The sequence below is a fragment of the Meriones unguiculatus genome, chromosome 20, assembly GCF_030254825.1.
Source record: "Meriones unguiculatus strain TT.TT164.6M chromosome 20, Bangor_MerUng_6.1, whole genome shotgun sequence".
NCBI classification, from domain to species: Eukaryota; Metazoa; Chordata; class Mammalia; order Rodentia; family Muridae; genus Meriones; species Meriones unguiculatus.
The window spans coordinates 30362174-30378662 of NC_083367.1; the positions used below are offsets into that span (position 1 = coordinate 30362174).

A 16489-nucleotide genomic window follows, 5' to 3' on the forward strand; every position below is an offset into this window, starting at 1 on the left:
AGTATTTTTAATTAAAGTATGTACACAGTTTTAATCATAACGCCATGGCATGCTCAATAAGCTATGAAGTAGTCTAAAAATAGCATGACTTGTTCGGTTGTAGTGCCGAATGGATTTCGGAATGTAGTTCGGAATGGATTCTATCAGGTCTCTGAGGTAGGGTTGCACCCAATAAGTGGCTGATGAATGAAGAAAGGAACTCACACTGAATGAATGAACTCCTTTATTGAAAATATTGGAATAGCACTGCATTACACGTAGTTGATATCCATAATGAGGGATCATACATTCCTGTTCAGACAATACTGTTTTAAGTAGGGAATACAGCATCTGGTTCTTCCCTCACGAGTATAACGTCTTAGACTAAAGTCGGTAAGAGTGATCTATAGGCAAAGGGACCATCTTGTTCATTAACAGCATATGATTACAGATGCCTTAACGGTGAACGTCATCACCACAAGACATTCCTGGGATCTTACCAACTCATGGTAAGCAGACCAAGGTCAAATTACGTGTTTTTAACCAAGAGTTCTCAATGGGTGTACACTTGGGTGTACAGATTTAAAATTTTATAGCATTCACTTAAACCAGCATGGAAAGGCAGTGTGTATAACAATGAGTGGTCGACAGAGGCCACTGATAAGTGTTTTTTTGTTTGTTTGTTTGTTTTTACAAGGAGTCTAAATGGAAGAAAGATTTAAAGAAAAATTTTCGAGTGGAAACAGATATGTAAACATAGTTTGTTAATTTTTCTTTCAAAGATCAATGGGAAATAATTTGTGGTAGACTACTTGTCAGCTTTGGCTATTTTTTAATTTTCTTCCCATTAGTAGTCTTTGGCTTGCATAAGGGGGTGGTAATCAATAGCGATAATGATTTTATTTCTTACTATTTAAAATAAAAGATGTCGTATAATGTGAAAATGAGTTTACATTTTAAAAAATAGGTTTTCCTTCAATTGTGATATGACTGTTATTCTTTGCATTGTTTTTTTCTCCAATAAGATTCCAGAAACCAAGAAAACTGGTCCAACTTGACATCTTTCATCTGACATGAAAAATGCAGAAATTAAACACTCCCTTTTAAAACAGAGGGCTACTCAGTAATGTAAACACATGAAAGAAAACTGTCAAAACAAGAAAAAAAGAAAAAACTAAGATACTAAGTTACTATTATTGATACACAATTTCGCAAGATGCAAGACCTTCTCTTTTCAGAAGTAGGATTTGTTGTACACTCATTTTCATGATTTCCATTTTAATAAACACCAACTTACAACAGTGAGAAATGCCACATTCTGCTTTACACAAATGCTTAGGGTGTCAAAGTGTACCTTCAAAACTAAATGAAAAGATGGTCTCTAATAATCAATCAAAGAACATTGGTAATGAGCTGTTGAAAATTCACTCAAATACACACACACATACACACACAGTATTAAGAAATAAAGACTATGCCACCCTAAATAATCAGGGCAAAAAAAATGAATACAAAACTATACAAATCAAAAGAGACTTGTTCCCCAAACATAGCACAAAACGTATACATTTCTTTATTTCTGGATTTGACACATTGAAAGAAAAAATATCAACATATTTCAGACAACATACTAGGAATAATAAATAAAAGTTTAAAAAATCAGATATCCCCTTTAAGTGCTATGTCCTTTCAATTTCTCTAAATCAGATTCAGCTTCCCATGGCAAACAATAACTATATATTTGGTAAAATTATGCTGATAAATACACAAGGCAGGTATATATCTCCACAGTATCTTTTTTTTTCACAGTTACCAAAAATAAAAATTGCAATCAACTCATACATCTATAAACACTCTGATTTCTCATGGTGTGGGTTTGAAAGCAGTGGAAGTACAAAGTCTTTTTGTTGTTGTTGTTGTTGTTTTTGACTTCAACATTCTGTCTTCAGTGTCTGCCCTCCGCAGGTACCTTTCAGAATCTTTCTGCATTGTTATCAGGTTCTGAGATGATGGCAGAAAGAAAGCATCGCTGTGGGATGGGGCAGCCAGGGCTGGGGCTCGTCTTCTAGGATGAGGGCTAAGCTAACCCAGTCTTCTTAATGTTCTGTTTTAAGGCAGCCTGAATTTCACTCAAATGTCCACACCTCTAGGTCCTGAACGATGAAGTCTTCTTTTTTGGAAAGGATATCATTATTAAAAGTGCTGCAAGAGTTGCTGCGTCCGTGGTATAAATCAGCATCTAGCCACAGACCAAACCGCCCCCTGTAACGAGGTTAAAGAGGAAAGGTCATTGCACTGACACCCCTTACATGGCATGCTTTCTGTCTTCCGCTGCCAGGTTTTCTTTCCCTTGGATCATGACAGAAAGAACTCTAAACTGCTCTTAAATAAAAGCAAGCTGTGTACACAGGTCTCTCCTAAAGGAGAAATTGGTAGGTCTTTCAGGTTCATTAATAAATCATTTATCTCTGACTCCCAGCATCATGTGCTAGTGTACTGTCCTAATTAATCTAAGCAACTAATCTAAGCTGGGTCCAAACAGATCCTCAAATAACAACATAACAAGAATCTTACCCTCCACCACCAAGTTCTAAAGAACTAATGTCTCCATTGATAAAATACGAGTTTTCTCCACTCCACTTAAAGACCTAGAGGCAGAAACACAAAACAGAGCATAGACATTTCAATTTGGAGAATTCAAAGAAAAACCTCTCGAATAGCCATGTAGTATGTAAGGGAAACACACCTTTGACTAAGAAAGCGCTTAAAAGAATGGCTACAATGAGATCGCCAATGGTTATTGCACAATGTGCTGACTCTCACTTTCAGGTTCTCCCTGCATCCCTGACTGAGAAGCTCCAAGGGCTGGTCTCAAGCAGTTTGTGTGTTGCAGTCATGGAGAATCATACGACAGTGCAGCTGCTATGCCAGTATCTGAGCATCCCATGCACCCCCTGACTGCTGACAACACAAAACTGGGCATTCAGGCATTTCCCCCATCCACGTACCTTAAAATTAGGGCTAAAGGTGTAGAGAAAAGTTTCGCCAGTGCCGTAATAGTGGTCACTGAACTTGAAGGGATGAGTGGCATACGCCCCAAATATCTATTAAAAGAAAACAGATGACTTAGTTATTTTTCAAAACTAAACTCCCATAGAGAGACCTTCTGAAATATTTCTGACACACAATTGTTCTGAAATCTTATAATTCTTTCTGCAAAGGTTATTACTAAATTAAAACTCTTAAGTGGAAAAAAAAAAACATCAAACAAAGCAATTACCACAATACCCCCAGCTCTAACTGGAACCCATGTGGCCAGGCTTCCTGGTACATGGAAAATCCATCAGAGAAGTTCAGAGAAGTTATTTGTTGGAGAGGGCAACAATACAGTGGTTAAAACACAGCTGCAGATGGATAAGGAGAACAAAAAAATGTGTGTTATACATGGAAAGGTGTGCTGGACAGGACACAATTGCATCCCTAGAATGATTTAGTTTTGTATTTATTTTTGCTGCTTGGGACAGGGTCTTCTAATACAAGATAGGCTAGCTGGAAATTCATTATGTAGCCTAGGTTGGCTGCTAGCATTGCACAACATTTTCTTGCTTTAGCTTATTGGAGTTTTAGGCGTGAACCATAATGTATGGTTTTCTTATGTGTTTTGTAAGTGAGATTAAGGCTGTACATCCCTTACCCCCAACCCACAAAATAAACTTTCTTCCCTTTCAGCTTTTAAATGACTGATGAAATGATTAAATATGACTGATCAATATATTTAGTCTGAAGTGGACAGTGGCTTGGGAAGGAGGCCAAGACAGGATTTCTCTGTGTAGTCCTGGCTGTCCTGGAACTCACTCTGTAGATCAGGCTGGCCTCAAACTCACAGAGATCCGTCTGTGTCTGCCTCCTGAGTGCTGGGATTAAAGGCGTGCACCATCACCACCTGGCTAAATATGGTGAGTTTACATCACTGATTCTTCTTCTGTTTCTCTCTGGGAGGGAGGAGAGTCATGCTAGAGAACATGGCCAGGGGCTGCCTCAGCTTTCTGTCCTCTGTCCATATCCTAATCGGTGTATACACAGGTGAGAGTTAGAAGACATAGTGCAAATGTCACTCTGTGATTCATGTGTCTTCTACTCCATAGCCAACATGAAAAACATCATCCTTGAAAATATCTCACAATTTTTCAAACACTACTTTAATTGGGCTAAAACCACTCTTTTTTGCTATTTTTTTCACTGTTTCTATTTTAAAGTACTAAACATTAGAGACTTCTAATTCTAAACAAAGATTTTCATATTTCCTACTCCTGAAAACTGCTAAAAAAAAAAAAAGAAAGAAAGAAAAGAAAGCAAGCATTTTATGATAAAATATAAACAATTACTTTCTCTTCTCCTAATAAAGGATCTGGAATACAATAGAAAGGCATCTTATTATTTTTAAAGCATGATCTTAAACTATGAGAAGAAGGTAAAAGAATCCTTTCACAGGTGAGAAATGGGTTTCTTTCTGATACATCAACAAGAAATACCACCCACACTCTCTAGCCCTCTACAAGGTTCTAAATAATATTTCTCGGCTATAATTTTTTTTCAGTGATCACGGAAATCTATTTAAGAACTAGGGATTGAATAATACCAGGACTATTTATTGAATTTGTTGCTCAGGAACTACATAAACAAAAATCTATGCTTTTTGCTATTAATTTTTTAAGGGAAAAAAGTACATAAAACCATTTGAATATAATTATATTTGCTTATAATGAAAACACACTTAGCGATTATGGAAATAAAGGAATCCATAGAACCAAAGAAAGCTGGAAATGATATAATGAAGGTTGATATAAAACCTGTGAATGTCTAGCTACTCTGTCTTCTCAGCTCTTTTGAGGGTGCTAAGGACTGAACTTGGGGCTTCTTACATGTGTCTTCATGGTGAGATAACTCCTCTCAAGTGTTTCTAGCCAAATGTAACCACTGCTGGGTCTTAAAACTTGGCCTTAAATGTCCATATAATCCTCTAGCCCGCTCCCCGCTTGTTCCATGGGGAAGGTGTCAGGGCTCCATGTCCTACTGTTGGCCTCTGCTCTTGGTACATGCACTGAGTTGTTCAACTGGAGCTCCAGCTGCACATCTGCCTGCTCTTCTCAGAAAAACAGCTTTGCCTCAGCAGCAGAGTGCTGGTCCGGCCTTGGCCTGCCTCAGAACGTGTGCATCTAGTGCAGGAACTAGAACAATGGAGCATCCGGTATTCATAACCTGCCATTTCTAGGATGAGAGTATGTGGGCTGGGTGGAGGAAAGGGGCCTTCTACCTCTAGCATTGTCTGAACTTTCATCTGTGAAACGCTGAGCTGGAGAGGGATATAAAAAGTGCTGGGCACCTGAAAGGGACAGACGCCTGGCAACTAAGAGAAGAACGAACCCCCACCTCCTGGGCCACACAGGCCCAGAATAAAGTGATGGGTTTGAGCTGGGGTTGTTGGGAGGGGTGGAAGTGAGTTGTATTTCAAGTGCCAAAGAATTTCATTGTTATTACTGAGATTTATTAGATTTTCTTGAATAAATATTTCTTCATTTGCTGCATGCCTTCAGGACAATTTCCAGAGACTGCAAAGGATTGTTGTTTTTATGATTCCCATGAATCGTGGTTTGTTTGTTTTTTTTTTTTTTCCACCAAGGACTGAGTCTGTACAGCCCCTTACTCTCATTCTGTATGTGTTGCATTTGTTTCTGATATGTCTGTCATGTTCCCATAACCACCAAGGCTACCTAATTTCCTCGGGGTGGAGAACTGTGCAGAGCTATTGTCCTAGTATCCTCAACAACACACACATCTGCAGGACCCATGACATGGAAGCCTCTACTCCACAGGTTCTCAACCTGTGGGTCGCCAGGAGTTGCATATCAGCTATCCTGCATATCAGATACTTACATGATGATTCTAACAGTAGTTAGCTACATTAAAGTTACAAAGTAGCAGTGAAATAATTTTGCAGTTAGGGGTCATCACAACATGAAGAAGTGTATAAAAGGGTCACAGCATCAGGAAGGTTAAGAAATGCTGCTCTGTTCCTTGACAGTGGCTGCCAAGGCCTGTGTGATATCACTACTGGCAGGAAGCCTGTTAAACTGTACCTCTCTGATACCTTCTCAACATGGACCTCTTATTCTTCAAGTCTGATGTCACTGCTAAGCAGATAGAAAACTAGTGTATATTTTTGTACCTATTTGTATGTCTAGTCACAATCTTATCCGAAACACGGGACCAGTTTTTCAAACATTTCATAATTTTCTATGTGACTTTAGATACTTTGTGATTTTATATCAATTTTCGTCTTTATTGTGCCTATTATTCAGCTTGTATCATTATTTAAAAAGGTGTTAACAACTCTGATATAATAATAAAAATAGTAACAGTTCCTCTATTTTCCATAATTCTCATTAATGCAATAAAACCATAAAGACCATGTCTTCCATAACCTCACCAGGTCCATAATCTTTTTTTTTATAGGGTCTCACTGTGTAGCCCTGGCTGTCCTGGACCTGACTTTGTAGACCAGGCTGGCCTTGAACTCACACAACTTCACGCACGCTGCCTCCCAAGTGCCGGGATTAGATGTAGGCCATGTGGTTATATATTTCTCTTAAATGTATCTCACTCATACCCCTCATTCAGGGAGGTAAGCTGGCAGAAGAGAGAGTTGTGCTTCACAGAATGGTCCTCCAGGAGCAACACAGCTTGACCACCCGAGTCAGAAAACCTCCCAAGTCCCAAAACTTCTGAGTGCCAAGATGATGCCATAGGTAGAAAAATCTACACTGAGAACCTGTTTCATGAGCAAAATTATGAAACTCTTTGAGATGTGTGTGTTTGTGGGTATTATTGTAAAATAACTGTGATCCCATCCCCAAGAAATCTCCATCTACATATACATGATTCCCCCAAATCCAGATTTCAAAACACTTTTATTTCAAGAAGCTCAGATGAGAAATATCCAGCCTGAGATGTCCTGTACTGAACAGCTGTTCATTAGACATAACATGACTGAGGTAAGTAGTTAATGACTTTCAAATGTAACCGCCTGATTGAGCAGTAAGTGAGAGCAGTCTGCACATATCCACTCACACTATGAGCTGATTTGAAGGAGGAGGTACCAGTGTAGATGGGGCCCTACACACCTCAAAAACCTCACAGGAGGGGCAGCCACCAGAGAGTACTACCAGGAAAGGATTTCCTATGACTGCTGGACCACTGGACCCCAGACCCAATGCACAGACATGGACTATCCCTTGCCCAGCGTCACCAATGGGCACCCCTGAAGACCCCTAGGAAAAATTCTGGTATGTCACTGGGATTGGGTTGTCTTTGCAACCATATACCTGCCTGTCCCTATCTGCCTATCTGCCTTTGAATTGCTATAGGGTCTTGTTTTCTACTCCACAGTCAGCACAGGGAGAAGGTTCCTTAGGATATAATCCCTCCATTTTCTTTGCATTAGCATTTCAAAATACATCAGAAAAAAAAAAAAACCACAGCAAAACAAAACAAAAAATGAACCAACCAGCCAACCAAACAGAAAGTAAGAAGAGGTGGACATAAAGCAAGAATGGCAAGACTCATTTAGCCGGAGCATGGGAGTTATTGTACTATTCTTTCCAGTGTTGGGTATTCTTAAAATTTATCACTGGAACATATTTCCAGGTAGGAATACAGTTCAGTTAGCAGAGTTTGCTTGGCACGCATGTGGCTCTGGCATGATTCCTAGCTCCATGCAGGCAGTTGTGATAGCATACAGTAATGATCCTTGCCCTCAGGAGGTAGAGGTAGGAGGATGCGGTGTTTCAAGGGAGCTTAGGTTATAGAGCCTGAGCTATGTGAGACTCTGCCTCTCCAAAAACAGAACACACATTCTCTGTGAGAAGAACAGGCCTCACCTGGTTGTCCATGTCTTTGATGACCAGCAGAACAGGACTATCTAATGATGCTGATTTCCTATAGAGAGTTTTCAAGCTGGTTCCATGCTCTAATGTGCTGTAGGCCAGCCTCCACGGATAGCCTTGTACCCTAGCTGGAAGGCGTCGGGCCAGCTGCCAATCCAAGGAAGGAAATACAAAGAGACATCTCAAACACTGATCGGTCATGAACCGGCGCAATAACTAAGTGCAGGTGGCTCAAACGAAAGAATCATGTACTTACATCGTGACCTATTTTGCCCTGGCAAATATTTGCTACCACTGGCTAAGGGAAGGGAAGGGAAATGTGGACAATGTTTCCCTCAGCCAGGATGCTGCCCAGATGATGCTTCGCTCACCCAGAGCCAGATTATGTGTTTCCAATGTCATCACACAGTCCTATGTTTTTCACTGGTAAGACATACACACTGAGAAATGTGTTCTAAGGCAAATTTTTGGTAATTTTAATGTCGCAAAAATTTCTTATACAAACCAACAGAGCTACAATGTCACTAGGGGACCATGGGGTACACTTTGACTGTACATTTGAAGACTCCCACAGACCAGGCCAGCCAAAGGGGTATTAACATACTCTTTCCCTTATAATTCAACCTGGTTTCTATCATTTTATATTTTTCCAGTTGTTCTAAGTTCTCAGAGGTTTAAAGCTGCTACTGACTACAGTGACCTATAGATCAAGGAAACGCCTGTGTTATCCACGAGAGCTCAGATGGACTTTGTCCACCTTGTCCCTGAATCGTTCATCTATATTTAACTCAAGCTTAGCTGCCATAAATACTAATAAAGACTATCTTGCCAATAAGTGTTGTCAAAGTAGTTATGAAATGCATTGTATTCAGGAGCTGGAAGTCAGCATCAGTGACAGCGTGACGGCCATTCCACAGCTGCCGGGACAAGTTTCCCAACTTTCCTGGTTTGATTCTTTACGGTTTCAGGAATTCAGGTTCCTAACAAAACTGGTGGGAAACGTATAAGGGATTCCATATTCATACTATTTCACCAAATTCAAGGAGTGTGCTTTTCAGAAAACACAAAGTACACACAGCTCGTTTATACATCTTTATAATATGTGTTACAAATAATAAATACATTTAATTAATATATTGATCCTTTTATGTGCGTTAGGACGATGGGAGATCGGTTCCGTTTTTTACGTTAGGAAATAGTCTTGTCTCAGAGGTTGGAAGAAGGGTGTTAAGGTTGTGTCAGTTGCTCTCATTCCAGGAAGGTCAAGGAGGAGGCTGCTGTAATTTTTCAGAATAGGGAAGGGATGCTGGCTGTGGCTAGGTTCTGCACCTCCACTTCCTCGCCTGATGCTTTACTCTGGGCAAGGAAGTCCCCAGAGACCCCGGTATTCACCCTGTGGACAGCCTACCTGCTCGACATGCATGTTCTCCAGGAGCGCACTGTGGGGCTGCAAGACGGGCAGTCCCTCCTCCTCTTCCTCGTCCTCCTCCTCGTAGTAGCTGCACGTGCTCTTCCTGCGTTTTGCCTCCTCAACAGTGATGATCTGAAGCGAGGACAAAAATGAGGCAACGTGAAAGTCCAGATGAGATGCGCTTTCCCCCAAACTACCCCTGAGCACACAGCTGACTGAAAAGGTGGCGCGGTGGGTAGCAGGGGATAAGCAGATACGGACTTTGGGGAAATGACTGGTTTTCAAACCCAGAACAAATGCAGAATTTAAGCCCCAACAGCTGAGCATTTAGTATGCGTGATTTAAAGTCACGAGCTTTCCAGTTTTGCTCTGGCTGCTGATTGCTCCGAACCATGTATCTTCACACACAGTGAAGACACTTGGGCCAGGGTGCTCCTTCAGCCTGCTTGCTGAAGCGTAAATTGTAAAGGAAATAATCAGAGAGCCTTCAGAAAGCCTATAAATAGGGAGTTTGGGGTTATAAGGACAAATTTTAATCAAGCTTCCTGGTTGTATACCTAAGCAACCAAGTCTAGTGAAAATAATGAATGATAACAGACACCAGAAGCGGACAGGAGACGCGGGGAGCTTTACTCTAAATTACAACCAGGTTACAATTCATTCTACACAATTCACAATGATCACAAATCTCCCTTCTAAATTGAAAGACATACTACATATATCTGTTATTTATATACAGTTGGGTTTATGAACTACTAAAGCCCTCACCTTAAAACAACATTGTGCCCTCTTTTCACTGCACAAAACATGTCAGAGATAACCAGTTCTCTAAAGTCCCCAGGTACCAGAGTAGCGACAGCTGACTTATAGAGAAAAGGCATCTAATTTACATCTAGTGAGAGTTGTCAGGTGATAAATTGTTTGGCTTCCAAAATACACAATGACATGTACAAATTATTCTTTTGAGCTGGATCTTAGGTAGGGAAATGCCCTACCTATCTTCCGATGGAGAAGTTACAGAAACACTTTCAACGAATCATAAATCTAACATTTTAAACGTACTAAACAAAGCACTTCTTTTTTGTTTCTATTTTCAAACTCCACAAATCCTGAACAGTACAAAAGGAGGCTGCAGAGTGCAAAAAGTCAAGTACAGATACCGGGGTTTCCGAAAGGGGGGGACTAAAACTTCCAGAGCGAATAATAATTAAGCAAGCAAGCAAACAAACAAAAAGACCTGCTCTGGGTGAACCTCCCGCGCAAGACTCTCACTAGAAAGATTTCAAAACACATGGCAGTGACAGAATGCCCAGCTACCCTGCAGCGGACACACTCCCACCTACCTTGACAAAAGGCTCTTGGTCAGGCCTGGCACAATAGAAAATCTGAATGTCCAGGGGCAGTCTTCTGCCTCGCATAGTGCCGGGAGAGAAGACTGCGGCCACAGAGAGGAGCAGGTCTTCCTTTCCCTGCCTGCACACCAGCCACTGGCTGCTGGAGCGAGCTACACTGTTTCTTTTTCCTTTTTTTTTTTCTCGGTATCTAGCTTCCTGCACGATTTGAGTTTCTGTTTCCCTCAGGAGGGGGTTCAACGTTTCTACAGGAACACACCCAAATTAGGATTTAGAGCAGGCACACTTCCTGTCAGGCAGAGCGAGCGGGATTCTGTAAAGTGACACTTTCACCTTTGAAACGCAGCCCTACCAGAAAAAGAAAAAGAAAAAGAAAAAAAAAATTCCCACAGTGGGTCCCCCTCCCACTTCCTTTCTCTCCTCCTAAACTCTTCATCCTTATGCCCTCTGGTCGTAACTAAGCTGGCTTACCTTGTCTCTTCAGCGTCTCCCCCCTCCTTCTTTAAGGCTAAGCCTCCATGTTAACCGTGGGGTCAGTTCCCAGCATCGGTTTGAATCTTAGAGACAAAAGGAGCCTTTAACAGAGGTGGTGGGTGGGCTCACCCTAGCCGCAACAGTTTCTAGGTTACTTTTGGAGTTTGTTAGCATGAGTGACTGGAAAGGGTGGGAACATGTCCGACTCCCAGGAGGCTCTGAGGGATGCTGGCAAAACAGGTGGCAGTGCACAGCTTACATTCTTCACATTATAGAATGTGTCTTCCTGACTGATAAAACCTACAGGGTCCCCCTTTGCCCCTCCGGTCGGGTGACAGAGGTTTGGAAAGAAATACAGATCTCTGCAACAGATCAATTTCCACCTGGGTTCCCGTTGCTCTTCCATACAGTCCCAGAGGCTGCTGAAGGCTCAGGGTCCTGGGGTAGGTTATAAACTGCATTCTGGCAGATGAGTGGACACTACATGCTAGCCAGGACTGACTCTAATAACCCAAGGCAAAATCGGTTGGATTCTATTCCCGGGAGAAGCACGTTTTTCAGTGCCTGGCATTTCATGATAGATCACATTAATTAATCGCTTCCTGGATGCTGGAGAGTGCCAACATTTATTAAGCGCTTCCTGGGTTCTGGGGAGTGCCAGATGCATGTGTTGCCAGGCACAGCGACACAAAGCAGCCCACAGTTTCATAGGGCTGAGTGACAGAAGATGAAATTATCAACAAACAAATGCCATCGCCTGCAATAAGGAGCTGAAAGCGCTCAAGGCGCAGAGGAGGTCGGGGACACCCGGCGTGCCCTGAGAGGGCTTATTCACAAGGGAGAGGGTGGTTTCGCTTGTGAGCAGGGTGGGGCGTGGGGAAATAAGCCAGGTGCAGGGTGCAGCAAGGGCAATGAGATGAGCTCTAGATTCTCTATGGTTGAAGAACAAAAACAATGCAAGATGAAAAGAGGTGGCTAAGATCGGGAAAAGTGAAAAACTTTAGTGTGTTGAAAGAGCCTTGTCTCATAGGAGTGTAGTTCTAAAACCTAGCTGCTTTCCAGATCCATCTTGGAGCCCTGAAAAATATAGGTTTTTATATTTTCCATATAGTCTATATTCTTCCTACATACTTACTAAAGCAAAGTATCCAGAGGTAAGGGTCTAGGGTTCAAGTTTTTAAAAAGCTGAAGGGCTGGCCGTATGACTCAGGGCATGAGGGCACAGCTATGAGAGCAGGGCACGTGGAGTGTGGATCCCAGCACCTGCAAAAGGCCAGGCATAGCCACTGGCAGGCCTGTAACGCAAGCATTGCAGAGCGTGGAAACAGGAGGATTGCTGGGACTTCCCGGCGGCCAGACTAGCTCAACGTTCAGTCAGAGACCCTGTCTCAAAGGACTAAGGGAAAGAGAAACACAGCAGGACTTCCTCAAGCACGCACAGGGCCAAGCACACTAGCACACGTGTTAGCAAATATCATACATCGTTCCCCTCCCCCCCCCACTCATATAAACATACACAGAGAGAGACAGCTCCCTTCCCTGAAATCCAGTGATGGGCAACGCGGCTAACAATTACTATAGGCCATGGGACACGGGGCTGAGGACTTTAAGCCTGCACGAATACACTTGCATAGTCAGACGGCAAGTGGAGTAGGCAGCACACACAATACACACACAAGACCTTTTAGTGTGATGAAGGAAATCTCAGAAATCACTCAGTAGTGATGGGGAAATTATTACTAAAAATACTACCTGTACATATTACAAAATCAACTGCGGATTAGAACTATAAAAAGCGTAAACAAAAGCCACCAACAAAACTAAAAGACAAACAGCGAATGAAGGACTAGCTGTCAAATGCACAGGGAAAAAAAAATTATCTTTCATCACGACAACTCAACAGTGTGGAGAACTGTTAAGGCCCCTGTCAGGGCAGAGGTTTTCAACCCTTTGGGGCTCACATATCAGAGATCCTGCATATCAGCTATTTACATTACTGATCCTAACAGTAGCAAAATTAGAGTAGTGAAGTCGCAATGAAATAATGTTATGGCTTGGGTTCTTGACAGCATGAGGAACTTTATGAAAGGGTCGCAGCATTAGGAGAGCTGAGAGCCGCGGCTCTAGGAAAAGGGGCTGTAAAAGTGAGAAGAGGCACGAAACTCACAAGCGGCTCATTTGTGCACAGGTGTGTTCGTTCTTGGCTCAGCAACAGTTAAGGAAATGAAAATTAAATTATAGGATAACCTGACTCACTTTCCAGTTTAGCAAGCATTTCCTAAGGAGAAAGAAAAAGGAATAATGATCCCTGGACAATCCTTTGTGCTGGCAGAGGCACAGTGGGAAATTCCTCACGCTGCTGGCAAGTTAAATTGGTGACCCATAAAGCTCAGGAGCCTTAGAAATCTACTGTCCTTGCACCTCACAGTTTCACAACCAGGAAATTCTCTAAATAACTTAAGGTAGAAGATCTTACTCTTGTGAAATGTGTGAAACAACAGAATGATTTGAGTGGAAAACTGTTAAATGATAACAGATATAAAAACACTAGCAACTAGTTGCAGGACGATGATGCGTTGGTGGTTTGTGTCTGCAATTATAGCACTTGGGAGCCTGAAGCAGGAAGGGAAGACCTTGAATGTGAGGCCATCCTGAACTGTAGAGCGAGCTTAGATTCATTAGAACAAACAAACAAAGGCTGAGGTTCTCAGACACCTAGGACAATGCTAACGTTATGTCAGGTGGGAAAAGCCACCATAGAACCCAATCTCTGTGTTGAGTGAAAAAGGATGCTCCGTCCTTTTCAACAGCTAGCAGGCTCCTGAACAAAACAGAAAATAAAGTCCAAACAGATGTATGAAAGTGGCAGGAATCACACACACACACACACACACACACACACACACATTCTTTGTGTACTCCACTTTCCAAGTTTTTTTTTTATGATCAGCATGCATTGCTTTCATACAGTACAGACATAAAGTGTGTCTGGAGATCTTGAGAATGAACTGGTAGGTTTTTTTTGGGCGGGAGTGCAGAAATCCTGGCTGGATAAGGAGGGTCTGTCAAGGGAGAGGGGTAGAAGGGCCTGCAGCGTCCAAGACCAGCTTTAATGGGATTCTGATTGGCGTTGAGCTGCCCGGTGAAGGGGATGAAAGAGAAAAATACAGTATTACACGTGGGCCTGTGGCTTGGAAGTGACTAAGATATAAAGGTGTGAACAGGCACAAAAACGTCGGAGAACAGTGAGTTATTCTGGGTATCCCCATTAGCTCCCATGGGAGCCCACAATTCCCCTCCTCCATACTATGAAGCGGAGGGACAGGGCTGTTTCCCACAATGCCCCTGAGCATTGCTTGCTCCTATTGAGCGGACACAAAGCGTTCTTCTCCTCAACACTTTGGACTCTGTCTCCCATATGGACAGACAGATGTAAAGGAGCCTACCCAAGCTACTGCCTCACTCCAGCTGCCCTTTCTTTCCCCAGCTCATAAGCTTTGTCATGCACATGGAGGGCTTGAAGGTGGTTAATATGTTGTCTCTACCTCCATCTTTCATCTCTTCCTTCAACAAAGGTCTAGACACAACCTTCCAGGTGAGTTTTCACTGTCTTTCACCTTTCTCAGTGGCTTTGGGGCTAACTGCCTAACTCTCTCCTCCTCTAGATCTTTGAGTGGACTGACTGATCTCACTGTGGGTGCCTTCTTAGCCTTTTATCTTTGGGTGTGGGTGTGTGTGGCCTCTTCTCCCCCTTGGACCAATAATAGATGAGACCCACATCCAAGATGAATAGGAAAAAGAAGGAAATGCCTTCATCAATAGGGTGGCTTTGGCTCAGGATATTCAAGTCTATAGTCAGGAGGGGGTTAAGTCCCCATCAAAGGTCTAAACGTTCTTTCTGGAGCTCCAAGTTGGGTGAAAGACCACACCCCTCAGTGAGAAAACTAATTTTTTTCTGACACAGCATCCGTTCTGTTAACATTTACCAAAAGAAGTACAGCCAGGATGAAATAAGTCTCATGTCTGTTAGCCAAAACCCTGCTGTCACACCATCACAGTCTGACGGGCCTAAGAGGCGTCTATGAGCTCTGAGCAAGGAGAGTTAGGTAAAAATAGGTGGTAACTATGGGGTCTCTAGGGGCTTTAATGCAAGTTATACTGCAGGGTAACAGGGTTCAACGGCCAACTGAGAAGCTGGAGACAATGAATGTGAACCAGTTTTTATCTAAGAGTCAGGTGGCGACAGAAAGGAGGGTGATGGGAAAAGCGGTGCACAGTGCAGTGAGTAAAGTGCTTGCCTTGCAGGCTTGAGGATCTGCGCCCCATGCCTAGAACACATAGGAATACAAAGGCTGATGGTGCAGGGGGAGACAGGAGGACCCCTGGGATTGGACAGCCAACCAAGACTATTTGGCTACTTTCAGACTAATGAGAGACTCAAAAACAAAACAAAACAAAACAAAACAAAACAAAAACAGTGGGTGATGCCTCTAAACTAAAGTCTTCTAAACTAAAGGAATCAAGCAGGAAGGAGAAAGCCTTTAAATACATACAAGATAGTGGTGGCTGATAAGGCAGAAGCCAGCCTTAGAGAGGAAAACAGCCTCATTGCCCCGAGTCAGAAACTAAGAAAGTAATAATTGATCATTTAAAATGTCAAAGAGGGAGGATCAGAAAATAAGTCTGCCCAATTCCTCCTCCTTTGTAAAGTGAAAGGCAGGCCAAACTGGGATGCACAGATCCTGAAGTGGGCTTGAGAGCGTAAGAAAAGTGGTGAGAGGTTAGAAAAGGGAAAGATCTCTAGTTATGAGTGAGAACCCAGATGGATTCAGAAACCACCCATTTCTCTTGGAACCTTTCTGCTTGCTTTGTGGCTCTTCTTTTGTTTTGTCCTTTGAGATGAGGCCCAGCCTATGCTGCCAAGGTTGATCTCACACTCTTGGACTCAAGCCATCCTTAAGCCTTTGCCTGTGGAGTTGCAGGACGACAGGTATGTGCCACCATGCCTGGCTTTGCTTGTTAGGTTTTCTGTGGCAATGCTTGACGACCTAGAGCAAGTGTGAGGGTATACTGTGTAGAGAATGGTCTAGATGGGGGTGATGGATGGACAAACCTTTAAGTGACTCAGGTGCCCTGATGACTGGTACTGGGGATGTCCCTGCATTCATTCACCATCTCCCTAAGACAGGAGGATAGAAATGCTTTGAGGGGTTCAAGACAGGTAGAGAGTAGGATGGAGTCAAAGGACCAGACTCCAGAGAGATCCACAAAGATAAAAAAAATATATACATATATTTAGAGGCAGGAAGGAGTGACACATTTCTCTTTGT

At 42.6% G+C, this 16489-nt stretch overlaps 1 protein-coding gene across 6 annotated transcripts in view; it reads right to left on the reverse strand.

Annotated features, from left to right (window-relative positions):
- Window positions 1-206: 206 nt before the first annotated feature.
- Window positions 207-16489, reverse strand: part of Ncoa7 (nuclear receptor coactivator 7) — a 137520-nt gene continuing 121237 nt past the window's right edge. For 4 of the 6 annotated variants that reach the window (XM_060373689.1, XM_060373690.1, XM_021648930.2 and 1 more), the window contains 5 exons: window positions 9331-9465; window positions 7917-8069; window positions 2988-3083; window positions 2554-2627; window positions 207-2241 (listed from right to left, as the gene is read on the reverse strand). In XM_060373689.1, coding sequence (XP_060229672.1) covers window positions 2106-2241; window positions 2554-2627; window positions 2988-3083; window positions 7917-8069; window positions 9331-9465 — 594 coding nt within the window. In that variant the 3' untranslated portion in view covers window positions 207-2105. Of the gene's footprint in view, window positions 2242-2553; window positions 2628-2987; window positions 3084-7916; window positions 8070-9015; window positions 9200-9330; window positions 9466-10676; window positions 10879-16489 lie in introns of those variants that run through there. The other 2 variants (XM_021648932.2, XM_060373691.1) reach the window with 2 other exon arrangements.